A 26,366-nucleotide genomic window follows, 5' to 3' on the forward strand; every position below is an offset into this window, starting at 1 on the left:
GACATCTCAGTGAAACTGCATGAGAGACCTCAACAAGAACTGTCCAGCCAAGTCCTTCCTTATTTTCTGTCATACAAGACCTTGAACAAAATAAAATAGTTGCTTTAAAAAAAGGTCATAGCAGCCTTATTATAATAGCCCAAAACTGGAAACACTCTAAATGTCCTTCAACAATAAAAAGAATAAATAAAATGTGGTCTATTCATATGTTGAAATACTACACAGCAATGAAAGTAAGTGAGCTATAGCCACATAAAGAAGGATGAAACTCACAGAACTAGCACTGAGTACGAGTCATACCCGAGAGTACATATTGTATAAAAGCATTTACATGAAGTTCAAAACCATGGCGATGAAGTGAGAGTGGTTATCCACGGAGAGGAAATGACTGTGCTCTCAGCGACATCTCAGTGAAATTGCAGGCTTGGAGCAGGGACAAAGGACCCTTATAAGATGCTAGGAATGTTCTATATTTTGCTCTGGATGGTGGTTGTGAAGTTGTACATATATATGTAAAAACACTCCAGTGCTTGTAAAGTTTAGCCTAATTTAAAAATGAAAAACATGAATTAGGATTTTACTTTAAAGATGTTATACCATTAAATTGGCTTGAGGTGAAGAGAAGAGCTGAATGAAGTTACTGCACACCCAAACCCCAAGAAGGCAATGAAAAAGGTGTGTGCTGGAACAGTCTGACTCTAGGAAGTAAGCTGACTTGATTCAATCAATGGGTGACTAGAATATGAAAAATACTAGTGAAAGAAAGAAAATTAAAGGCATGGGCATGTGCATGTACGGGAGCTGAGGGGTGGGGGGGCTTGCAGAGGGGGCGCGGTGGGCAGCCTGGCTTGAGCTATTTGCGGTAAGATGCAGGCCCCCAGTGCAGACAGTGAATGTAATGACATCTCATGCAAAAAGGACATCTTGCCCTTGAAGGAAAGTTTGAACCGCCTGGAAAAGGAGCCGGGAGGCGAGGAGCAGGGAGTCCTCCGGTTGTGGAAACATCTAGATGAAGATGCGACTCTGGGAGAGCTGGAGGATAGTGAAGAGGAATTTAAGGAGGAAGACCAGCGAGCTGCTGAAATGTACAAGCAGCAGACTGGCTGAATGGGAAGCAACTAAGCGAAGGACAAATTTGGGGAAGTTTTGGAGAGCTCAGGAAAGGCTTACGTTCAGGAAGCTACCAAAGCTGGAGAGGGCCTGGGGGTGATCTTGGGCGTTTACAAACCAGGGATTGATTCCCCTCTGTGCCCTGATAAATCAGCACTTCAGTGGACTTGCCAGGAAGGTTTCTGATGACAAAGCCATTTCAACAACTTGCATACCCACTTCTCCTGGTAGGGATCTGCCCACGGTATTTACCTTGGAGGTGATATCAAGGCTCAATTTACTGGACCTCTGGTGTTTGGTGGCATGAACCTAACAATAGATGAGCTGGACTGGGATTACCTGAGTCTGGAGCAATCAAGAGAGACCTGGAGGAAAACCCTAAAACACCAATTGAAGACTTGCTGTTGTGCTCGGTGGGGTGCTCGGTCCCCTTAGGGAAGGGAAGCAATTTAGAGGATAACTACGGGGGTGGCTGCAGTAATGTGCGGAACTTGATGTGACAAATCTTCTGGATTTTTTCGAAAAGGAAAAAGTAGGAATGAATCCTTTGGTTTTTAGCCTTTTATCCTTATGCTTCAAATCTCATAGATCTCAGAAATAACTGCTGCAAATCCTACTATATTTCTCGGAACTCTCTTTTTTCTTTTTTAAAATGTGTTTTATTTTTGTTGTTTTTAATTTTTTTTCTCTTCTTTGGAACTCTTTTTTATTATTATTAATTAATTAATTTATTTAAATCCTCACCTGAGGATATTTTTTCCCATTGCTTTTCAGAGAGAGTGAAGGGAGAGAGAGAGAAACATTGATGTGAGAGAGACACATAGATTGGTGGCCTCCTGCACACACTCCATCTGGGGCCAGGGATTGAGCCTGCAACTGAGGTATGTGCCCTTAGCAGGAATCGAACCTGGGACCCTTCAGTCCTCGGGCCGACACTCTAACCACTGGGCCAAACCAGCTAGGGTGTAATCTCTATTTAAATGTAAAACATTTCCTAAAAAAAAAAAAAAACCCAAACAGCTATTGGTATGGCAAAAACAAAAATTAAAGGAATGAAGTTAGGAATATTAAATTGGAGGAATTGAGGGATTTCCATAGGAGTGTGGTTGATAGCATACAGAATCAAGCAGGCTGTTTTGTATAAATTAATAGCTGATTCTATACTTTATATGGACATGCACAGGACTTAGAATGACCAAGATAATCTTGAAGAACAAATCTGGAGGACTTACTCTGATTTCATGACTAAGCAAGTAATTATACAGAATGGACTTGGTTTAAGGGTAGGTAAGTAGATCAATGGAACAGAATAGAGGAATGAGACTTAGATAACTGGGTATCTATGTGGAAAAAAAAGAAACTGGTCTCTCTACCTCACACCATATGCAAACATTAATTTGAGATGGATCATAGACATAAGTATGAAAGCTAAAACTATAAAGCTTCTCGAAGATAGGAAAAAAATCTTCATGACCTTTGAGGTAGGCAAAGATTTTTAAAAAAACACATGACACAAAAAACAACCATAAAATAAAAATATTCACAAGTTGAATGTCAACAAAATAAAAAATTTCCACTCATCTAAAGATATTAAGGTGAAAAGGAAAGCCATGACTGGAAGAAGATATTCTAAATATACATATCTGGCAAATAACTCCTATCCAGACATAAAGAACTCCTATACATCAAAAAACTCAATTTATAAAACGGACTAACTCTCAGAGGTATGTCTGTGAACAGGCACTTCACAGAACAAGATATTCAAGTGGTCAATCAGCACATGAAAAGGTTCAACACCACTACACAAGGACATGCAAAATAATATCACACGGAGATGTCACTGCATACCCACCAGAAAGGCTAAATGCAAAAAGACTGACAATCCCAAGTGTTGTCAGGGTACGAAGCAACCGCCACTCTCAGACATGGCTGCTGGAGTATAAAGTGGTACGGCCACTTCGGCAAACTCGGAAAGTACAGATTATCTAGAACATTTTTAGAGAACACCATATAAAACCCAAATGGACACAGCAGAAGCTATACTGGGGCCATTAATATCTTTATTACCAAAAACCACTGAAAATAAACAAATTATGTATTTAATTCAGTAAACTGTTAAACTAATGATAAGAAACAACAGAATATGGAAGAAAGTTGAAATTGAAGAAGTATAAAACAAAGGTAGGAGAATGAGTTAGAGAAAATATTTCTTTGAAGATATGAGTAAAATAGAGCAACTAATACCTTTAGAAAATACCCAGGTTTCATCGGTGGTTCCTGTGATTTTTGGCTTTAAACTTCGGTGTGGTGTTCGACAAAACCATAATCACATCACTTTAGTGACGGTTTCATTCATTTATTACTTTCTTTAAAAAAAAAACCTGTTGGCCATCTGCATCATTGACGATATCGATGATCAACAGGTTGTTTGTTGTTTTTTAAAAAAGTAATAAATTATAAAATGCACACAGTTTTGTAAAGTTGGAAGGACGAAGTTTGAGGGCCGTGGTTCCGGCGGCCCTCCATGCAGCAGGCAGGGTGCCAGGCCCCGGCACACACTCCTCCTTTCGGGCTCCCGCGGGGTCCGCACTGTCCTCCTCTTGGGGTGAAGGTACCCCAGGCCGCCCGCTGGGGTGTGGCTGTGAGTTCAGCGCTGACCCAAGGCCGCCTAGAAGGGAAGGTAAGAGGCGCTCGGGCTTCGGAGGGGACGGCGGCCCCTCTGCAGGCGCCGAGCGGCTCCGGGTGGGGCGTAGGCCCGACGCGCGGCCGCGCTCGGCCCGCGGGACGCAGCGGCAGGTGCCGGCCCGGGGGCGCGCGGCCGGGCTCACGCCCCGTCTGGTGCGCAGCGGGGCGGCCGCCGGGGGCCGGGGCCGGGGCCGGGGCGGGGGGCCGAGGCCGGGCCCACCCAGGCCGGGGCGGGCGGGCGCAGCGCCCCCTGGGCGTGCAGGTTGGCGGCGGTTAGGGGCGCGCGCGGGGCTGCGGGGACGCGCGGGCGGCGAGGCCTGCGCGCCAGTCTGCGGGAGCCATGCGGCGGGCACGGAGCAACGCGTCCTCCGAGCCACGCGGGCAGAAGCGGCCTGGGGCCTCCAGGGCTCCCGCCGCCGCCGCCGCCGCCTCGGCTTCCGGCGACACCCGCGCCCGGCGCCCCGCAGGCCCAGCCGGGGGCCGGAGCCGGGCGGCGAAGCCGCGGCCGAGGCAGTCGTCGCCGCGGGCCCAGGAGGCGGGCCCCGGGGAGCCCGAGCCGGAGCTGCCGCCGCCGGCCCCGGGGACTCCGGCGTCCTCGGCGGCCACGCTGGACCTGGGCGAGCAGCGGGAGCGCTGGGAGACGTTCCAGAAGCGGCAGAGGCTCACCTTCGAGGGGGCCGCCAAGCTGCTGCTGGACACCTTGTGAGTGCTGCGGCCGCGCGGGGCCCGCCTGCTGGCGGCTCTGGGCCGGCTTCTGGGCCGCGTCTCGCCCGTAGCGTGGCCGTGGCTCTTCCCACGGCCGCGCCGCTTGGCCCGGGGTGCGCCTGGGTGGAGGGGGGCTTCCCCCCGGGAGGTCGGGGCACCGCCTGGCCCGTGCAGGGACGCACAGCGTCTTCCCGGGGACGGCCACCGTGCTGGGGACGCCGTCTCCCGTCTGGGCGGCCGGGGCCTTTTCCAGGGAGAAGGACACTTGCCGCGACTCTCCTCACGCCCGAGCGGCCCCTGGACTTGCGCAGGTGTCTGGAGCGAGGGCGGGAGGGGAGGGGGGGTGAGGAGAGCGCCCGCCGAAGTTTGGAACCGACTGGGATGGGAAATCCCGTTTTAGTCGCTGGCGCGCGTCGGGGGCGGGGGCGGGCGCCGGGCTGGGGGGCGCTGGGCGCGGGGCGCCGGTCTTTGTGCCCGACTCTGCGGGCGGCGCCCCCCCGCCCCGCGCCCCTCAGCTTTGCCGGGGCTGCTGGGAGCGGACCCGCGCCCCCCCAGTGCCCGGGCTGTCGGGCGGGGACCGTTGCCGTCCCCCCGGCGCGGTCCGCCCGGCGGCCTCCAGGTGCGGCGGCGGCGGGCCTGTCCCGCCCGTGGGACGGTCGTACTACAGAGGGGTCTTTCAGCGCCCGACCAGTATCTCTCAGTGTCGATTATTTTATGAATTAGAAAGAACAACCAAAACCCTAGGAAAAAACAATTGCCTAGCAACCCGAGGATTACTCCTGGAATAAAAATGTTCCTTGTCTTTGTTCCAGAAGAAATTCGCTTAGTGAGAACGAGTCTTCTCAGACATGGACTATTTGGTTTTCTGTGTGCTTCACTTTTTGTGATTTTTCAACCACAGGCTGAATGTTTTTGTATCTGTAAGAAACCCAAACTCTCCAAATTGACTTACATGCAAAAGGAATGTATCATTCTGCACTGTTTTTGTGAAAATATTGTATGGGGGGAAAAAAGGTCTGGAGGAATATATAGAATATATAGCAAGTAGTTAGCTGGATTCCTCCAGGTGTTAGGATTTTAGGAGACTTTCATTTTTGTTGTTATCAAATGCTGTAACGTTTGAGCTTTTTACAGCAAGCATTAATCGTATATGCAGAAAAAATTTAAATACATCAGAGGAATGAATGCAGCTGGTAAAGAAATATGATAAAGCATTCAGTCTTTAAAATTTTTAAAAAGCAGTTACAGTCGACCTACAATATTAGTTTCAGGTGTATAACATGGTGACTCGATATTTATATACCTTATGATGCGATCACCACAAGCCTGGTAATTCTCACCATGCGAAGTTACTGTGTCGCTGTCGACTGTATTCCCTGTGCTGAACCTAATACATCCCCGTGACTGACTGACTGTGTAACTGGAAGTTTGTACCTCTTACTCTTCTTCTTTTTTACCCATCCCCCCATTTAGTCCTAATGACCAAATAAATGCAGATTAAGACTGCAGGCTATCTTTCCTGCAATTATCGCTGAGAAGCTACAGTTAAATGTTTTCTCATTCATCACTGGTAAGAGTGTCCAGCCCCCTTGGAAAGCAATTTGATGATAGTTGTCAAATCTTAATCATGTTCAGTTAAGGGCCTAGCTTCTATATAATAAGTTTTAAAAGGATTAAAATTGTATGTAATGTGTACATATAACTCTGTAGCAAGTCACATATATGAAAAATACTGGAGAGGAGAGGAGTACAGCAAAATTACAAGAGCCATTGTTACATTTTCCGATGGCTTTTTTCTGAGCCATCAGACACAGTTGGGTCCCCTTGCCTTTCTTTTTCATAGCAGCCTGTACCTCCTTTATCACAATCATTTCAGTATTGTTTGGGGAATTTGTTTGCTGGCTACTTAAGGTTAGTAAGGCCAGGAACCATGCCTGCTGTATCTTGTTTACTGCTCTCTTCCCCGGGCAGTGCACTTGGTTCGTAAAAATTTTTAGTAAGTATTTGACATGTAAATAAAAGTGTTTGAGTGGTGGGACTAGAATTCCCACCCCTAACCCCACCCTGCCTTTTCCCAAATTTTTTGGAATGCTTTCTTTTGCAATTTAACATATAAGAAGTGGAAAATGGAGAGCTCATGGGCAAAGAAGGCAGTGAGTCCTTTCTTTTATAAAATTCACAGTACCCCCTCGAAAGCAGAGCTATCTGGTTGTCACGTAGAGAACACTTTTGTCCACCTTGCCTCTTTCTTTCAACAAGAGGAGAGTGAGCGAGCATGAGCTGTGCAGTAGGGCCCTGCTTGACTATTCAGAAATTCTTATCTTTCTGGTTTTCTGTTTTATGTAGCGAATACCAGGGCCTGGTGAAACATACCGGAGGCTGCCACTGTGGAGCAGTACGCTTTGAAGTTTGGGCCTCGGCAGACTTGCACATCTTTGACTGCAAGTGAGTGTTTTCTCTCCCCAGGTTGGTTTAAGAGCACTTGTGAGTTAAAGCACAGTGCTTCAGCATCGTCTGGGGAGTCGGGGTACAGCTGAAGCAACATATAGCTGATAATTGCTGGAGTCAGGTGATGGGTATATAAGGGTTCATTGTTCTATTCTTTTTCCTGTTGTATGTACTAGAAGTTTTTTTTGTTTATTTATTTAAAGCTTTTTCTTTTTAATCCTTATCCAAGGATATGTTTATTGATTCAGAGAGAGAGAAAGAGAAATATCGATGTGAGAAACACCAATTGGCTGCCTCCCATATGCACCCGGACCAGGGATCAAACCTGCAACTCAGGTATGTGCCCTGACGGGGAATTGAACCTGTGAATTCTGTGACCTTTTGGTGTACAGGACAATGCTCCAACTAACTGAACCACACCAACCAGGTTTGGAAGGTTTTAATAATAAATTTTTTTTTTTAAAAAGATGGAGGCTAAAAATAACTGACCCTGCTCTGTGTGTGTGTGTGTGTGTGTGTGAGTGTGAATGTGTATGTGTGAAAGAGCGACAGAGAGATATCGCTCCTACAGCACAACCCCAGGTGACAGTGGCCTGTGCCTGGCAGAGTCACCCCTCAGACTGGTGGGTGGGGCAGTGGTTAGCTGGAAGTGGGTCAGTCTGGGCACTGAATGAAGTGCCTTGGGTAGAGTCTTCAGAGTTGAGGGGAGGGGAAGGGTAAATGAGTGGAGGGTGTGTGTACCTGGAGGCCACCATGCTCCAGGCCTTCTTGCTCTGTTCTTACAGGTGAGGCAAATGATACTGCCAGGATCTGTAGAGGGCCTGCTTTTTAGCACCTTCCCTGGCATTGTGACAGAACAAGGATTACAGGCTCTGATTTTTGTTCTAGGTGGTACCTGAATTATATGTGAAAAAAATATCATGGAATTAAATGGGGAACTGACCAGGCTGCTAACAGTGGAGTCCAGATTGCAGAAGCACCCTGGATTCTATACTAGAGGGTTAGAGGAGCCTCCAGATAGAGGATTCTGTACTAAATTAGAATTTTTAAAAACGTGGACTAAAAAGAGGGGGCTTAGATTTAATTCCAAAGATGGTAATCCTGAGGACCTTGGAGCTAAGCTTTACTTGGAGCTAGGCATTCCATGATGTGCGGATGCAGAAAGAGGGAAACATAACCTTTCTCGTCCGTTTTTGGTGTGGGTATCCCAAGGGTAAAAGATTGTAGCTATGCCTGATGGAAGTGTCTCTAGAATGCAGCAGTTCCTTTTACTGTAGTGAAGCAGGGGTGGGTAACAGAATCGTGGTTCTCTTAGTTCTCGTATTCAAGGGGATGCATGGTCTCAACTGCTGGCTGTGGGACCTGTGGGCAGGGACACCCCGGGTGGCCAGTCCATCTGCCTGAACTTCCCCCTCCCTGGGTAGTGCTGAAAGGGGCCTGACCTCTGGGATCAGCTGGCTCTCAAATCATATCAGGTTGGGCCCCTTGGGCACTCAGGGTGCAGATGGCTACTCACAATCTGGGACGTGCCCTGTCTCTTTGTAGCTGCAGTGTCTGCAAGAAGAAGCAGAATAGACACTTCATTGTTCCTGCTTCTCGCTTCAAGCTCCTGAAGGTTAGTGCTAAGAGCTGGGCTGAAGATGCAGAGCCCACTGGTGAGTCCCTGACTGACAGCACACCCTGGGAGAGGGCAAGGGGGCAAGAAGCACAGCGCAGTGTCTCTGGGGCTTTCATTTCCTTTGTCACCCAGGTTTCATGTTTATTTTTACTTCATTTTATTTTTTTTTGGATCCACAATGAACAATTTTCTTTTTTTCTTTCCCCTTTAATCCTAACCTGAGGATATGTTTATTGATTTATTTTAGAGAGAGAGGAAGGGGGAGAGAGAAAGAAATATCTATCAGCTGCCTCCCATATGCACCCCACCAGGGATCAAACCCGCAACCCAGGTATGTGCCCGGACCAGGAATCGAACCCATGACCCTTCGGTGCATGGGTCAGCACTAACCACTGCCAGGGCAGTTGTTCCACTTATTATGCATTCATCAGTGCTGGCTTTTTTTTAATCCTCACCGAGGATATTTTTTCCATTGCTTTTTATTTTTTTAATTTTATTATTTTTTTAAAACATATCTTTTTTTCTTTTTTTTAAAAATAAATATATCTTTATTGATTTCAGAGAGAGGAAAGGAGGGGGAGAGAGAGATAGAAACATCAATGATGAGGGAGTCATTGATTGGCTGCCTAGCCCGCAACCTGGGCATGTGCCCTGACAGGAATCGAACCCCGATCGCCTGGATCCTAGGTCAACGCTCAAACGGTGAGCCACGCCGGGCCGGGCTCCATTGCTTTTTAGAGGGAGTGGAAGATGGAGAGCGAGAGAGAAAAAAAACATTGATGTGAGAGAGACACATTGATTGGTTCCCTCCCACACATGCCCCAGCGGGAGTGAGCCTGCTACTGAGGTATGTGCCATTGGCCGGAATCAAACCCATGACCCTTCAGTCCACAGGTCGACACTCTAACCACTGAGCCAAACTGGCTAGGGCTGGTTGCTTTCTTGTATGTGCCCTGATCTGGGACCAGACCCACAACCTTGTCACTTCAGGACAGTGCTCTAACCAGCAACCACCCGGCCAGGGCTTATTTATTTATTTATTTACTTTATTTATTTATTTATTTTTATATCTTTTTATTGATTTCAGAGAGAGGAAGGGAGAGAGAGAGAAAGAGAAATATCAATGATGAGAAAGAATCATCAATCACCTGCCTCCTGCGTGCCCCACACTGGGGATCGAGCCTGTGACCTGGGCATGTTCCCTGACTCAGAATCGAACTGTGACCTCCTGGTTCATAGGTTCATGCCCAACCACTGAGCAACACCAGCCGGGCTATTTATTCATTTTAAATTGAGATATAATTGACATATAACATTTATATGAGTTTCAGATATACAGTGTAATGATTCATTATATATACATATTGTGTGTGTTTTTAAATTACAAAACTTATTTGTTCAAAAAGCATTTATGGGACACCTACTGTGTGCCAGGCACTGTTCCAATGAAGCCCAGCAACCTTGTTAACCAGTTAACAGGACAGCAACCTTGTTAACCAGTTAATAGGACAGATGAGGCCCTTCTTGGAGTTTACATTCTATAGAGGGGAGACAGAAAAACTAAATAAGGAAAAATCTGATAGTGCTGTATAGAGTTAAAGTAGAGCAACATGACAGAAGATCGCTGGGTGGCTGGTTTAGATTGGTTAGGAAAGGTCCCTCTGGTGTTCAGATGTCAGTGATGAAGATGGGGGTGCACAGGTGGGGAGTACCCCAGGCAAGGGGAAGATATAGTGCAGAGAGCTTAAGAGGCACAGACTTGGCATGTCTGAGGAGCTGAACATTGGCCATTGTGGTTAGAGGAGTCAGTACGGTGGAGGTGAAAGAGACTAGGGGGAGGTTGGGGGGAGAGCAAGAGCAGGCGTAGATTTTATTCTTTGCATAGTGTGAAGCTAGTGGAGGGGCTTAAGCAGGGTAGTGACGAGACCTGCTTCAGTGTTTTAAAAGCTTACTTTGGCTGCTGTGTGGAGTGGATTGTAAGGAGGTAAGTGCAGAGACAGGGATAGCTAGGAGGTTGTCGAGGCGGGCTGGGTGAGAGATGATGGGAATTTGGATTAGGATGGTAGTCATGGAGATGGAAAGAAAATAGATAATTGGTGATACATTTCATTTCGTTTTTTCATTGGTTCTAGAGAGAGGAAGGGAGAAGGAGAGAGACAGAAACATCAGTGTGAGAGAGAAACATCGATTGGTTGCCTCCTTCTGTACTTACCCCAACTGAGGATTGAACCCACAAGCCGGGTATGTGCCCTGACTGGGAATCAAACCTGTGACCCTTTGGTGCACAGGACGATGCTCCAGCCAACTGAGCCACACCGGCCAGGGCTGGTGATATGTTTTGAATAGGTCATTGGACAGATATTTTAGAGCAGTGGTTCTCAAACCTCAGTGTGCACAGTCACCTGGAGGGCATGTTAAAACAGATGGCTGAGCCCCACTCCTGATTCTGTGGGTCTTGGGATGGGGGAATGAGAATTTACATTCCTTACATGTTCAGGTGCTGCTGCTGGCCCGACCACACTCTGAGAGCCACTGTTTTAGAGAAAGGATGAATAGAGCTCTGTAAAGGATTGGGTGTGGAGATGAGGAAGAGAGAGGAGTCAAAGCTACACCCGCACTGTTGGGCCTGACCCAGATCCCGGGGGAGATGCCAGATCCCGGGGGAGAAGCAGGCGAGAGTGCTGGAATCAAGAGTTCTTTTATGAAAAAGTTCATTTGAAGATGTCTTTTGGACATTCACATAGAGATAGGAAGTAGGCAGCTTGATGTAAAGTGTGGAGTTGTGAGAGATCAGAGCTGGAGCTACCAATTTGACAGTGTTGGCTTATGGATGGTGTTTAGAGCTGTGAGGCCAGGTGAGGTCAGCTGGTAGAGGGTGTAGCCCAAGAAGAGAGAGGACCGAGGACAGAGCCCTGGGGCTCGCTGGCATTTGTAGAGAGCCCTGAGGATGGCCAGTGGGGAGGAGGGGAAAAATGGGAGTGTGGTGTCCTCGGAGACAAATGTTTCAAATGCAAGGAGTGGTACTGAGAGGTCATTTAAGAACAAGTTAAGAATCCAGTGGTCAAGAGAAGTGACCATTGGACTTCTCCACATGGTGGTGCTTGATGACTCGTGGTTGGGCATGAGACAGAAGAGATGATGACAGGCTGTGCGTTTTAGTGGGAGCAGGGGCTGTGGTCAGGTCGGTGGATGCACAGAACAGTGAGGCGTCACCAGTGACCGTAGTCGTGAACCAGGTAAGGGAGGGTGTGAGGCAGCTCCCCACTCTTGGTAATTTCTCAGGGCAAAGTGTGTAATCAGATCACTGGCTGGTGTGGGACTGCCTGGCAGTTGTTGTTTGCTGCTTCTCTGTGGTGAAGTGGCTGTGGGTGAGGAGAGGTCCTGGGGAAAATAGAGGCTCCTCTTTTTATAGGAGGCACAGAGCCCTGAGGGAAGACGCATACGAATGCCTAGCAGTGGTAAAAACGCTCCACCTCAGTCCTTCAGACACACACGCACAAACGCACAAGTATGTATATCCTTTTTAAAAAAATAGAAATGGTAGTACACTACACAAATTGTTTTGTGCTTTGCTTTCTCACTGAGCTTTGTAACCTTAAAGATTGTTCCATATTAGTGTTTGTACGTAGAACTGCCTCGTTCTTTTCAGAAGTGGCAGAGTAGTCCATTTTATGAGTGTCCGTAGTTGCTTTAACTAGTCTGGCAGATATTCTTTTCTTAGTGTATCCTTTGTAGGTGAATTCAAATCCAGTCAGCTGTTTTCTCAAGACCATTCGCAGTGCTGTTTGGGGACATGGAGAGCCAGTCCTTAGCGTGAGCTGTCTGCCCACTCAGGCCCAGGAAGCAGGTGTTCTCACTCCCTGCCATCGATGGGTCTGTCTTGCTGTGAATCAGGGAAAGCATGAGGCTGAGTGGCTCTCTGTGCAGTTTACCTACGAGAAGGCATGAGCTGTCCCTTCTCTAGCACAGGGACACATAGACACTGATGAGTCTCCTGGCTGTGCAGATGGTTCCCTGTCCTAGAGAAGCCTCTAGTCTCCGAGAGATTGGATGTGTCCTCATAATCCTGAGAGCCCTACAGAGGGGCTCCCCAACTCATTGAGCCTTTTAAAAGATATATTTTTAAAGTAGAAAAAAAAATCTTCTTGTAAAAGAGAACACCTACCTGTTTGTCTGTTTTCCCTTAGGGAGCAGAGAGCATAACCACGTACACATTCAATACTCACAAAGCGCAGCATACCTTCTGTAAGAGATGTGGCGTGCAGAGCTTTTACACCCCCCGCTCAAACCCTGGCGGCTTCGGTAAGTACAGGAAATGGCCACAAGCTCAGGAGGAACACTGGGCTGCTCTGGGTACATGCTGGTTAGGAAGGTGGGCACTGCATGCGTGGCTGGCCTCCTGCTTGGTGAGACCCTTCCTCACGCATGTCTTAGATGAACAAATGATGGGATGTCAGACTGTTTCTGGTCGTTCAGATGCCAGCCAGGTCCTGATCTCATTACTGGTGCTGCCAGAGCTGTGTCAGTGGGGCTGACATTGAAACGGGGAGAGGAGATGGGCCTGTGAATTTTAACAATGGAGGTTAAAGAGCATTGATAATGCTGTTACAAAATTTTGGTTTGTTCAAAACAGAAACAGGAGAACCCCCAAGTTCCTCTTCAGGTCCTACTTGGATCTGGAGGAGAGAACAGCCTTTAGACAGTTGTTTAGAATGATGCCAGTTGCAGTGTGAATTGTAGCATTGAGGACGTTCCTGAGGAATCTTATGTCCTGTATAGATGTAGCCCCAGAGCTGTGGCAGGGCAACCCTGGCTGGGACCATCCTGTGCCTTGTGGTGGGGGGAGGGCATGACATCACCCTGCCCTTCTGGCCCCATTTCTCATAGCAGCCCCTGTTTGTTCCTCGTGTTCACATGGATACTCCTTTTTGCCTTCCTCGAGGCATAGGAAGGGCTTTGGGAAAGTATAAACTGGACAAAGGGCCTGTGAATTCTTCAGACGGTCAGTCAGAGACTGCTCTAGGCTGAGTCTTTGTGCTCTCCTGTATTCAGCTTGGCCATCCCTGGCTCAGGAAGGCGGAGCCCCGTCTGAGAGCCAGGAGAGGAAGCCAGGCTGACACTGTAAGCTATAGTGTGTCACTTGGAAAGCCCCGCGCGCAAGTACAATGATGCTTGCAGGTGTGGGTTTGTCCAAGAGTCAGTGTAGTGCCTGGTCTCACTCATACTGGGGACCCCCCTTTCTCTGTGCCACTTCCCTCTAGGAATCGCCCCCCACTGTCTGGATGAGGGCACTGTGCGGAGTATGGTCATTGAGGAATTCAATGGCAGCGATTGGGAGAAGGCCATGAAGGAGCACAAGACCATCAAGGACATGTCTAAAGAGTGAGCTCCTGCTTTCTCCCTTCCTGAAAAGGAGGAATGATTGGGGCCAGCAGCTTTGCTGTCCCCTGTGCACCTCGGTGGTGCCCGTGAGTGTGGCTGACCCAGGCTGCTGGTGCGCTCACCCAGCGGCCATCTCGAGCTCTGCACTTTGCTCCAGCTACCAGTTTGTTTAGGCAGCTCTTTGTCCTTTGTCAGCCCCGACTTTGATGTAGGCTAGTTGACATCCTTTCTCTTCCCAACTTTTGTGTGATCTTTTAGAAAAATAAATATTTTAATATTAAAGCAGTTACTATGATTTATCATTTTCTTGCACTTTGATTTTGCTTCTGAGGCCAGTCAATTAATAGCAGATATTTGTTGAGCACTGTTAAGATGCTTCAACCAAATTGGGAGGGAAGATGAGGCAGGTGGACAGTTATTAGAAATGTAAGAAACATGAGTTGTAAAGATAATATGAGCTCCAGGAGTTCAGAGGAGTGAAAGGGCTGGTCACAGAAGACTTGGGGAGTGGGGAGGGTAAATCAGTTTAATTTTTTTTCCAGTTGGGGTAAAATACACATAACAAAGTTTACCATCTTAATCGTTTTTAAGTGTATAGTTCATTAGTGGTAAGTACATTCACACATTGCTGTGCATCCAATTTCCAGAACTCATCTTGCAGAACTTAACTTCTGTACCCATTAAATAACAAGCTAGGGTCTCTATTTGTAAAGGAAGCAAGATTTAGAAAGGTAGGAGATGGAAATAACTGAACAGATGTGGGCACAAGCTAAACACCAGGCTGAATTGTATACTTGTGAGGGGAAAAAGTATTAGAAGAGATCAGAAAAGTATGTTGAAGCCGGACTGTGGACTGTCTTAGACATTAGGCTCAGGAATTTGGCCTTTATTTTACAGGTATCGGGAAGCCCTGACCAGCTTTGAACAGGATACAGCAAGCCTGGCCTGTTACGCAGTCTTTTGACTGGTTCCCCTGCCCCACTCCGTGCTTCCCGTTGCTTTTTGCATGTTACAATCAGATTAACTTTCTTAAAGCATTCCTTTCATTACCAAATACCGAGTATACATAATGGCAAATGCTTAATAAATATTTGTTCTTTGCTTTAGGAAAGTCAATTGAAATGATTTCGAGATACACTAGGGGAGAGGAAATTCCATAGTTCCTCCTATCTATGGTTTGGCTTTCTGTGGTTTCAGTTACTCACAGTCCAAAAATATTGAATGGAAAATTCCACCTCAGTTCCTCTCATGTTGGCATTGTATCGTTTGATCACAAGAAGAAGGGTGAGTACAGTGCAATAAGATGCTTTTAGAGAGACCATATGTACTTAAATTTTATTTCAGTATATTGTTAAAATTTTCTGTTTTATTATTAGTTATTGTTAATCTCTTACTATGCCTAATTTGTAAATTAAATTTATCACAGGTGTATATGTATAGGAAAAGGTTTGGCATTGTCCGCAGTTTCAGGCATCCACTCGTTCTTGAATCATCTCGCTTGCAGATAAGGGGGACAACTGTACACGTGGGCTGGTGTTCTCCCAAGTCCTTGAGGGCCTGTTGACAGACAGCCTTGTTCAAACTAAGGTAGAAGGAGCTGGTAAATTATATAGGTAAAACGTGAGTATATTATATAGTTTTGTGTATCTTTTTAACTTTAAAAAAAATATGTTATTGATTTCAGAGAGAGGAAGGAAGAGGGAGAGAGAGAGAGAGAAATATCAATGATGAGAGAGAATCATTGATTGGCTCTCTCCTGCATACCCCCTACTGGGGATTGAGCCTGAAACCCGGGCAGGTGTGTGCCCTGGCTGAGAATGGAACTGGTCACCGCCTGGTGCAGGGGACAATGCCCAGCCAACTGAGCCATCCCAGCCAGGGCAGATTTGTGTATATATATATATATTTTAAATATATCTTTATTGATTTCAGAGAGAGGAAAGGAGAGGGAGAGAGAGAGATAGAAACATCAATGATGAGAGTCATTGATCGGCTGCCTCCTGCACGCCCCTGACTGGGGATTGAGCGTGCAACCCGGGCATGTGCCCTGACCGGGAATCGAACCCTGATCGCCTGGATCCTAGGCCAATGCTCAACCGCTGAGCCATGCCCGGCCGGGCTGTGTATCTTTTAAAAACATAAATGACATTATATTTTACCTTTTGTTCTGCAGCTTGCATTTTTGTTTAAAAATATCTTCATATTTTTGAATTAATATACATATCCTCATTATTAGCTGTTACGTGGAATTCCGTAGGATGGGTATAATTTACATAACCATTCTTTTTTTTCCATGGAAATTGAGGTTTCCAGTTTTTGCGTTACAATGAGTGTTAACAAGGGACATCTTTTTACACATGTGTATTCTTTGAGGATATAGAAGTGGAATTACTGGATGGAAGATATGCATATTTTAAATATTAAAAATACTGCTAAGTTGCCATCAAAGTATATGCCAGCCTCTAAAATATCCATCAACCCTGCACATAGCAGAGTGCCCTCACCAACACTTGATGCTATTAATCTTTGTAATTGTGACCAATCTCTTGAGCAAAATGTTTCATTTTTTAAGTTCCCATTTTCCTGATTACCTGTGAGGTTGAGCATATTTTTATGTTTTTTGGCCAGTTTTATTTCTTGTCCTGTCAGTTGCTCGATCATGTCCTTTGCCCATTTTTCTTCGGGACTGTTTTTTCACCTACCAGTTTAAAAAACAGGTAAAGCCCTGGCTGGTTTTGCTCAGTGGTTAGAGCATTGGCCTGCAGGCTGAAGGGTCCTGGGTTTGATTCTGGCCAAGGGCATGTACCTTGGTTGCAGGCTCAATTCCCTGGCCCAGTCGGGGTGCGTGCAGGAGGCAACCAATCGATGTATGCCTCTCACATCGATGTTTCTCTCTCTCTCCCCTCTCTTTCTCTCCCTCCCTCCCTCCCTCCCCCCCTCTGAAAAAGCAATGGAAAAAATATCCTTTGGTGAAGATTTAAAAAACATATTAGTAAAGAAAGTTTTTTAGATACTATTTTATTTAAAAAATTAGTATTTGGAGCTCCTTATGTTCCAGATATAAATCCTGATACAAATTTTACAAACGTTCTTTTTCATCTCAATTGTTCTAACTTTATTAGAGTTTTAGATTTTGATGGGTTCAGATTTATGTCTTTTTCATTTTCATTATGGTGTTCTAACTTTAGTGTTTTGTTTTTTGTGTGTGATTTATGCCTTATTTGAGAATGCTTTCTTTATTAAGTGTGTAAACATATTTACCTATATTTCCATTTACTACTTTCATACTTTTATTATTTTGGGATTTTTTGGGTTTTTTTTACACGTAGCCCTTCGCTTTTTATTTTAATTTATTGAGTCTAGAGAGAAAGGGAGAGAGAGAAACATTGATTTGTTGTTCCACTTGTTTATTTATTCATTGTTTGATTGTCGTATATGCCCCAACCAGGGATCAAACCCACAGCCTTGCATTTCCAGATGATGCTCTAACCAACTGAGCTGCCCAGCCAGGGCCGAGGGTAAACTGTTTCCAGTACTGAGCTTTATCACCCAGGAGAGTGGCGCGTCTCACCAATGTGATCTGTTCTTTTACACCCCTCAGGTAAGTCCGTGCTGTTGGCCATATAGAAGCAGTAGAGATGGCGCATTTTGTGCTGGCTTTATTTCTGGCTAGCTGATTTTTTTTTGTTTTGCTTTTGTGAATGGGATCTTATTTTTCACTTTGCAATTGGTATTGCATGGTGTGTTAAACTTTTATCTGGCCGCTTGTTGAATTTCTAGTGACTTTTTTTTTTTTAAGATATATCTTTATTGATTGCAGAGAGAGGAAGGGAGAGGGAGAGAGATAGAAACATCAGTGATGAGAGTCATTGATCAGCTGCCTCCTGCACGCCCCCTACTGGGAATGGAGCCCGCAACCTGGGAATGTGCCCTGACCAGGAATCAAACTGCCACCTCCTGGATCCTAGGTTGATGCTCAACTGCTGAGCCACACCGGCCGGGCTCCAGTGACATTCTCAGCTAGCCTGTTGAAAGTGTCCCTTGGCAGCGAGGTCACTAGCAGAAGGCGGGACAGTCAGTGGCCCTGCATGGAGACTGTCCTAGCTCGAGCCTCCTGAGCCATCATTTTAGAGGTTAGTATTTTCCCACTTGTGTCAGTGGAAGCCAGCATTTGGTACCAGCCAGGGGGACCCTCTTTGGGTCAGATTGACTTGGAATGAGACACCATCAGTAGCAGCCTGGCACTCCTGGGGTGAGCCCTCAGCTGGAAAGCAAACCAGCTGGAGTCCATCCTCACAGTGCCACTTTCCCCTTGGCTCTCTCTGCCAGGAGCTACCTCACACAATATTGCTTCCATGCCCTCTTGAGGGGTTTAAGGAGGCATTTGCTGCAACTGTGTTTTATATTTTCTTAATTCATAAAGGAAGGAAACAATTCTAAAGCCTGCAAGAACTTACCAAAGTGAGATTCGACTAGCTCTAGTTAGTGGAAATCCACATCCTGGGATTCTCTCGGGAGCCTTTCCTCAAATCAGCCTTCACTTACCTAAAGCCCATGGTGCTGGGACCAGCACCTCTCTCTGGCTGATGAAAAGCTAAGGGTGATCTGTTGACCCCTTTCCTCCCTTGTCCTTTGGGCAGGAAGAGCCTCCCAAAGGATACTGCAGTTGCTCCAGGTCCAGGCTAAGGAACGGGTTTCTAGAGCGAAGGCTTGCTGTTTCCTGGGACTTCCTTCTGGACAGCAGTGCTGCCCCCAGGTGATTACCCGCATCTGCCCCAATCAGCGGGAGAAATAAAACTTAATTCTGAGCTCATAGGCTCTGATGAACTCTTTAAAGATAACTAGAATTCTTTCCAAACTCCTCAGACCTTCCCCCAGGGTGCACTTAATTAGACCATATGTCTTCAGCTTTTAGTTACTGTTGACTTCACTTTCACTTGGATTTTCCTTTTAAGACTGTCGGCATGGGACGGGAGGGAGAAGAGCTAGAGGGTACCTGGAGGATTTAGCCTTTACCACGACCTTAACACCGATCAGACTGAATTAGTTCCCTGCCCTCTTGTGGTCCAAGAACGTAAACATTTTGTGGTGCTTCCATCCTGGGCAGCCTGTCTCACTGCTTCACTTGTTACAGAATTCACTGACTTCACAGGCTCTCTGCACCAGCTAAGGAGACTGCGGTTTGATTCCGGTCAGGGCACATGCCTGGGTTGCAGGCTTGATCCGTAGCAGGGGACCAGCCCATCAATGACTGTCTCTCATCATTGATGTTCCTATCTCTCTCTCCTTCTCCCTTCCTCTGTCTGAAATCAATAAAATATATTAAAAAAGAGAGACAGAAAGAACTCTTCGTGCCCTTTGCAGTCTTCATTTTCCACCGCCAAGGTCCCCTGAAAACCTCTCCCGCTCTAGTTCAATCACCACCTTCAGTGATAAATGGATTTTCATTTTTGATTCAATTTGCATGTCCTGGTTGCTACGGAAGTTAAATAGTTCTTCATACTCATTGGCCATTTGGATTTCCTTTTTTGTGAATTTTCATCCTTAATCCATTTTTCTCTTGGGATGTTTTCTTATCAGTCTTTATATGCAGTATTAGGGATATGACATCTGTAATACCTGTTGCAACATTTAGAAAACTTGTTGTGAAATATCTGTCTCTTTCTTTACATCTTACAGGTTCCCAGCGTGGCTTGGTAAGGTTGGTCCCACTCCAAAGTACATATGTTTTCAGTCTCCCAGATTTTTTTTTTTTTTAAACTATGTCTTTATTGATTTCAGAGAGAAGAATGGAGAGAGAGAGAAACAGCAATGATGAGAAAGTCATTGATCGGCTGCCTCCTGCACGCCCCCTGCTGGGGGTCAGGCCTGCAACACAGACATGTGCCCTGACTGGGAATTGAACCTCGAGCTCCTGGATCATAGGTCGATGTTCAGCTGCTGAGCCATGCCTGCTGGGCTAGATTTCTTAAATGATGTATGTTTTTAAAATTTTTATTTATTGATTATTATTATTATTTTGGTTAATCCTCACCCAAGAATATTTTTTCCATTGATTTTTAGAGAGGGTAGGAGGGATGGGGAGGGAGACAGAAAAAGAGAAAGAGAGAGAAACATAGATGTGAGAGAGACATTGATTGGCTGCCTCCTACAGCGCCCCAACCAAGCCTGGGATTGAACCTGAAACCAGGTATATGCCCTTTACTGGGAATCAAACCCACATGATCCTTTGGTCCTCGGGTCAACACTCTAACCACTGAGCAGCACCAGCCAAGTCTACTTATTGATTTTAGAGAAAGAGGGGGGGGGAGAGAGAGACAGACAGATAGACAGACATTGATTTGTTTCACTTATTGATGCATTCATTGGTTGCTGTTTGGATGTGCCCTGAACGGAGATCGAACCTGCAACTTTGGTGTATTGGGATGACACTCTAACCAACTGAGCTACCTGGCCAGGGCCAATAATACTTTAACTGTTTTGATTTTTACATGTAAATCTGTGATTCATCTAGAATGCATTTTTGTATTTGGTATAAGGTAGAAACTGTTTTCTTCCAAATGCCTGGCCAATGCTACTGAAACCATTTATTAATAATGTTTTATCCACTAAATTAAAACATCACCTTTGTCTGTCTTCTCAGGTAATTTCGCTCTGTTTCTGGATTTTCTCTTCTGTTCAACATCTGTTTACTTCTATGCTTATATCTTACTGTTTTGATTGCAAGGGCTTTATGTGTGTTTTTAAAAAATATATATAATATATATATTTATTTATCTTAGAGGGAGAGGGATAGAAACAGAGAAACATCAATGAGAGAGAAACATTGATTGGCTGCCTCTTCTGCACACCCTCTACTGGGGATCGAGCCTGCAACCTGGGCATGTGCCCTGACTGGGACTCAAACAGGTGACCTCCTGGTGCACAGGATGACACCCAACCAAGAGCCACATGGGCCAGATCACATTGGTCTTCTTTAATATTTCTATTTTGGCTATTCTTGGACATTTCCTTTTCTAATATATTTAAAAAATAATTTTATCCAGGTTTGAAGATAATCCATTGAGATTCGTACTATAATTACATTAAGTTTATATAGTAACTTGATAAGAATCAGAATTAATAAATATAACATGTAAATATATAACTTTATAAATTAGAACTTACATATACTATATATATTTGATATTCAATTTATTAATTTTGTAAGGATTTTTATATTAAATCTGTCAAGGAATATGGTACAGCTCTCCATTTATTCAGGTCTTGTTTTAGGTCCTGCATTACAGTTTTTAAATTAACTTTAAAAACTAAAACTGTGTTAAAATACAAATAATATTTGTATTCTGTAATACTTACTTTGTATTTAATGGGCTAGCATGTCAGATGAGTATTACCAGGTTCAGAGAGAGCTATACCATGTTTATTTATTTGGGGTGGGGTGAAATGCTCTAAAAATATCAATTAAATCCATCAGGTCTAATGTGTTGTTCCTTGTTGATTTTCTGTCGGGAAGATCTATCCAGTGATGTCAGTGGGGTGTTAAAATCTACTATGACTGCATTACTGTTGATCTCTCCCTTTTTGTCCATCAAGATTTGCTTTATATATTTAGGTGCTCCTATGTTGGATGTATAAATGTTTATAAGGGTTATATCCTCTTGTTGGATTGATCCCTTTATCATTATGTATGTCCTTTGTCTCTTGTTATAGTTTTTTTTTTTTTTTAAAGACTATTTTCCCAATAAATGTAATTTTTTAAAAAAGTCTATTTTGTCTGATATAAGTATTGCTACCCTGCCCTGGCAGGTGTTGGCCAGTGGTTAGAGCATCCCTCAAACACACCGAAGGGTATCAGGTTTGATTCCCAGTCAAGGGCACATACCTAGGTTGCAGGTTCGATCCCTGGCCCTGGTCAGGGGTGAGTGCAGGAGGCAACCAATAGTAGTGTCTCTCTCATATCAATGTTTCTCTCTCTCTCTCCTCCTTCCCCCCCTTCCACTCTCTCTAAAAATCAGTGGAAAAAATATCCTTGGGTAAGGATTAACAACAACAAAAGTATTGCTACCCCAGCTTTTTTGTTTCTATTTGCATGAACTCTTTTTCCATCCCTTTATGTCCAGTCTGTATGTGTTTTTGGATCTGAAGTAGGTCTCTTGTAGACAGCATATATATGGATCTTGTTTTCTTACCCATTCAGCTACCCTATGTCTTGATTGAAGCATTTAATCCATTTACATTTTAAAAGATTATTAATAGGTATATAGTTTTTGCCATTATCCATATTTATGTCTCTTTTTCTTACACACCAGAAAATAAATTTTATTATGCATACATTAAAGATAATTTTTAAAAAGATAAATTGTCATCAGCAATAATGATACCTTCTATTTCTCCACCTAAGGGCGGAACATCACCTCTCAAGGAGAAATCCATAGCTATCTCTAGTATCCATGGCTCCCTGCCATATGGCCATGTTGATCCTACCCACTCCCACGTTGGGGTCACAGGCTCAGAGTTTCCCAGAGGCCCCCACCCCCCAGTTTTGTAGGGAGGCTTGAATGGAATGTAGATGGAACAGCAGCAGTGTGGTCTTACTTTCTGCCAGGTGCTCAAGCCCCAACCTGGCTTTTATGCTTCACACTTTGGATTTCCTTCACTTATTCGAGGTAGCCTACACTGACGTTATCACAGCACACATACAACTTCACTTGGCATTCCAGGAGACGGATTTACTCTGTTGCCGAGGTCAGGGGTGGTGGAGCCTGTGTCCCCTGCTGGCGGGCCAAGCACTCAGTGGGCTCTGAGGTCCAAAACACCAAGTTGAGCTAGCGCCCCACGTAGGTGGCAGAGCTTCATTCACAGCCCTGCTGGGAGGAGAGGGAGCAAAGGGGCATGTGGCTCATGACAGGTGACTAGCCAAGTATCCATCAAGCACAGTTGACATCTGCGCGTTCGCCCCTAGCCACCCTTTCCCCACACCTTGGCCTGGCAGGGAGGGGGTGATGCCAGCTCAAGTGGTGGCACAACGGCGACTGTTTCTTTTGTTCATTAGCTTTTTCTTAAAGAAGTCCCTTTAACATTTCTTGTAATACTGGTTTGGTTGTGATGAACTCCTTTAGCTTTTTCTTGTTTGGGAAGCTCTTTAATATTTCCTTCAGTTCTAAATGATAGCTTTGCTGGATACAGTAATCTTGGTTGTAGGTCCTTGCTTTTCATCTCTTTGAATATTTCCTGCCACTCCCTTCTGGCCTTTAGTTTCTGTTGAGAAATCAGCTGCCAGTCCTATGGGCACTCCCTTGTAGGTAACTAACTGCTTTTCTCTCGCTGCTTTTAAGATTCTCTGTCTTTAACCTTTGGCATTTTAATTATGATGTGTCTTGGTGAGGGCCTCTTTGGGTTCCTTTTGTTTGGGACTCCCTGTGCTTCCTGGACTTGTAAGTCTATTTCTTTCACCAGGTAGGGGAAGTTTTCTGCCATTATTTTTTTCAAATAGGTTTTCAATTTCTTGCTCCCTCTCTTCTCCTTACATTAGCCCCTACGATGCAAATGTTGGCACACTTGAAGTTGTTCCAAAGGCTTCTTACACTATCTTCACTTTTATGGATTCTTTTTTTTTTGCTGTTGTGATTGGGTGTTTTTTTCTTCCCTATCTTCCAAATTGCTGATTTGATTCTACTGTTGATTCCCTGTAAATTATTCATTTCAGTTAATGTAGCCCTCATTTCTGACTGGTTCTTTCTTATGGTTTCCATGTTCTTTTTTATGCTGTTGAAGTTCTAAGTTCATCTACTCATCCCCAAAATTCATTGAGCAACCTTTAACCAGTGTTTTGATCTCTCCATCTGGTAGGTTGCTTGTCTCTATTTTGTTTAGTTCTTTTTCTAGAGTTTTGTTCTGTTCTTTCATTTGGGACGTGTTTCTTTGTTTCCTCCACGTGTTTTTTTCTGTGTATTAGGTAGAGCTGCTATGTCTCCTAGGCTTGGGAGAGTGGGCTAATGTAGTAGGTGTCCTGTAGTGTCCAGTGGCACAGCCTCCCTGTTTACCCAAGCCGGGCACTCCAGGTGCACGACCCCCACACAAACCTGAGCTGTGTACATTCTCCTGTTGTAGTTGAGGCTTGATTGCTGTTGGCATGTTAATGGGAGGATTGATCCCCAGGGTGATAGGCTGCAAGGACCAGCTGCAACCACCGTGGAGGATCAGCTATGCACCGGCCCATCCCACTGAGCAGGGCTCTGGTGCCAGCTGAGTTTGCCACTTGAGTGTATAGTTGGTGGAGGTGGTGCTATGATGTGGTCTGAAGCTGTCCAACGGGTGTGTTGGCTCTGGGGCCTCCTGGGAGGTACAGGCCAAGTTCAGCTGCCACCTGTGTTCTGCCCAGGGCCACCTGGCATGAGCTACAAAGCAATCTGCAGATAGCTTGGGGGTTCCCTGGAGAGGCCAAGCTGTGGACCAAAGCCTGCTATGGCTAGTGCTGGCCTGGGGTCGCAGAAAGGTGCAGGGCATGCCTATGCCAGCTGTTGCTTGTTTGAGAGATTTTGGGAAAGTCTGAAGCATGAGCCAAGACAGGCTATTTATATGGAAAAGCCACTGGAAACAGCTTGGGTGGGCCTGAAAGTTTGGTGGGGTGGGGTCTCAGGGAATTACCAGGGTGGGGCAAACTGTGTGAACCAGGCTGTTGGAGACTCAGATATGGGGCCCACCTGCTGGCTCTGTGTGTGGAGGTCTCAGAAAAGAACAATGTCCTCTGTCTGCACTTCTGTCTGGGAGAAAGCTGTCCGGATGCTGGACAATTGAGCCCCCTGCCCTCAGATGTCTCTGGTGCTTTTCAAGCTGCTGCCCCTGCACTGGAGCTCAGAGGGAGTGAGTCTGAGTTAGCCTGTGCAGGCCCTTCAAGAGGAACCCCCTGGGACTCCAGCAGTCTCCATTTCTCTCTGCCACCGTCTCTGTTGGTCTTAGCAGCCAGAAGTTATGGGGACTTCTCTTTCCAGCACTGAAACCCTGTGCTGGGAAACATGGTGTGGGGCTGGGACCCCTGGCTCCTCAGGGGGGACCTTTGTAGCCAAGATTTCCCTCCCAATTTTTATCCACCACACATGGGTATGGGACCAGCCTGTTCTTCGTCTCTGTTCCTTCTATTAGTCTTAATGTGGCTTCTTTAATTCCCCAGTTATAGGACTTCCACTCAGCTAGATTTTAGGCAGTTCGGAATGATTAGTAGTTCAGTTGTAGTTTTGATGTGGTCGTGGGAGGAGGCGAGTACCATGTTTACCTGTGCTGCCATCTTGACAGGAAGCCTGTGTACATTTTTTATTTTTAAAATATTTCCTTAGATCACAGAGTATGTGTATTTTAAAAGCTCTTAATGAGACAGGCCAGTAAGCCAGGACAAGTGGAATAGGGAAACTCTGACAGTTTATGGCCATCTAGTAAATCGCAAAATCCTATCTTCTGTAACCAGGGACACTTTCCAATTCTCCCCAACCAGAGGGTAAATAGCTTAAATCACCCTACTTGCAGAGATAGATAATAGAAATCCAATTAGTGCCACTAGTGCCAGCCACACCCAAGGACAAAAGAAGGGGAATAAATCTCATTTTGGTGCATCAGCATAAAGCTGATGAATATTCTATTGAGATGCTCCTCTAAACTCCCAGCCTTTGCAACCCTGAAGATGAAGGACCCAGCAAATGCTCTCCCTCCCTGGAGCACACCCACACCTTTCTACTCTCTCAGGCCTGCATCTCCTAAACTTTAAGGGTCCTCCTGAGACTTGCCACCAGGGGAGCAATGGGCATCAGCAGCTCATCCCGGGCTAAACTCCTGAAACTATGTCCAAGGCCCCCTTTTTTTCTGACTTCAAAGCAGCCCAGCCTCAGCTCATTTCTTCCCTATACCATTTTTAGGGAGCCCAAGTGGCTCTGCCTAGACTGTCCTGTAGCTTCTTCTATCCTAGGCCCTTCCTTGTCTCACTGTCCCCAGCTTTAATAAATGTATTCTCAGAAACACCGGACTTGTGAAATTTTTCTTGCATGAAGTCAAGAACCCACACACTACTGGCCAACCCAGGGCAGACCTCTGGTTCCTGTCCAGTGGGCTGGGTGGGTGTCCACCACTCCAACCACTGTTAGTGGCTTATTTTTTGTCACTTTCACATGAAGGCCATCAGGAGTTGTTGGCAGATTTCTATTAGATATTAGCCAGTTTTGCTCTTCAGTTCCAGCTTCTGGGCCTGATACCTCTCTGAGCCTCACTTGGTCCCTATGAGCATTCAGGACAATGGTGACCCTCAGCAAAGTGAAGCAAGTTTGGGTGAAGAAACCCAAGAAGCAGGTCTCTAACCTGTTGCTATGGAGACAGCAATTCAGGACTTCATGTGACAGGCAAAGGAAATACTCAGGTCTTGTCTTTTTTT

At 45.6% G+C, this 26,366-nt stretch overlaps 1 protein-coding gene and 1 pseudogene across 2 annotated transcripts; both read left to right on the top strand.

Annotated features, from left to right (window-relative positions):
• Nucleotides 1-867: 867 nt before the first annotated feature.
• LOC308546653 (phosducin-like protein 3 pseudogene) lies at nt 868-1,610 on the top strand (annotated as a pseudogene). The gene has a single exon. The product of its transcript is annotated as a phosducin-like protein 3 pseudogene (transcript).
• A 2,508-nt stretch (nt 1,611-4,118) lies between these two features.
• Nucleotides 4,119-14,249, top strand: CENPV (centromere protein V). The gene is made up of 5 exons (XM_081161029.1): nt 4,119-4,497; nt 6,847-6,945; nt 8,494-8,563; nt 12,754-12,868; nt 13,828-14,249. Exons 1-5 carry the CDS (start codon nt 4,136-4,138, stop codon nt 13,950-13,952), a joined length of 771 nt encoding a protein of 256 aa, XP_081017155.1. The 5' UTR covers nt 4,119-4,135; the 3' UTR covers nt 13,953-14,249.
• The last annotated feature ends 12,117 nt before the right edge of the window (nt 14,250-26,366 follow it).

Source organism: Miniopterus schreibersii (genome assembly GCF_964146895.1).
Source record: "Miniopterus schreibersii genome assembly, chromosome: 16".
Taxonomy (NCBI): domain Eukaryota; kingdom Metazoa; phylum Chordata; class Mammalia; order Chiroptera; family Miniopteridae; genus Miniopterus; species Miniopterus schreibersii.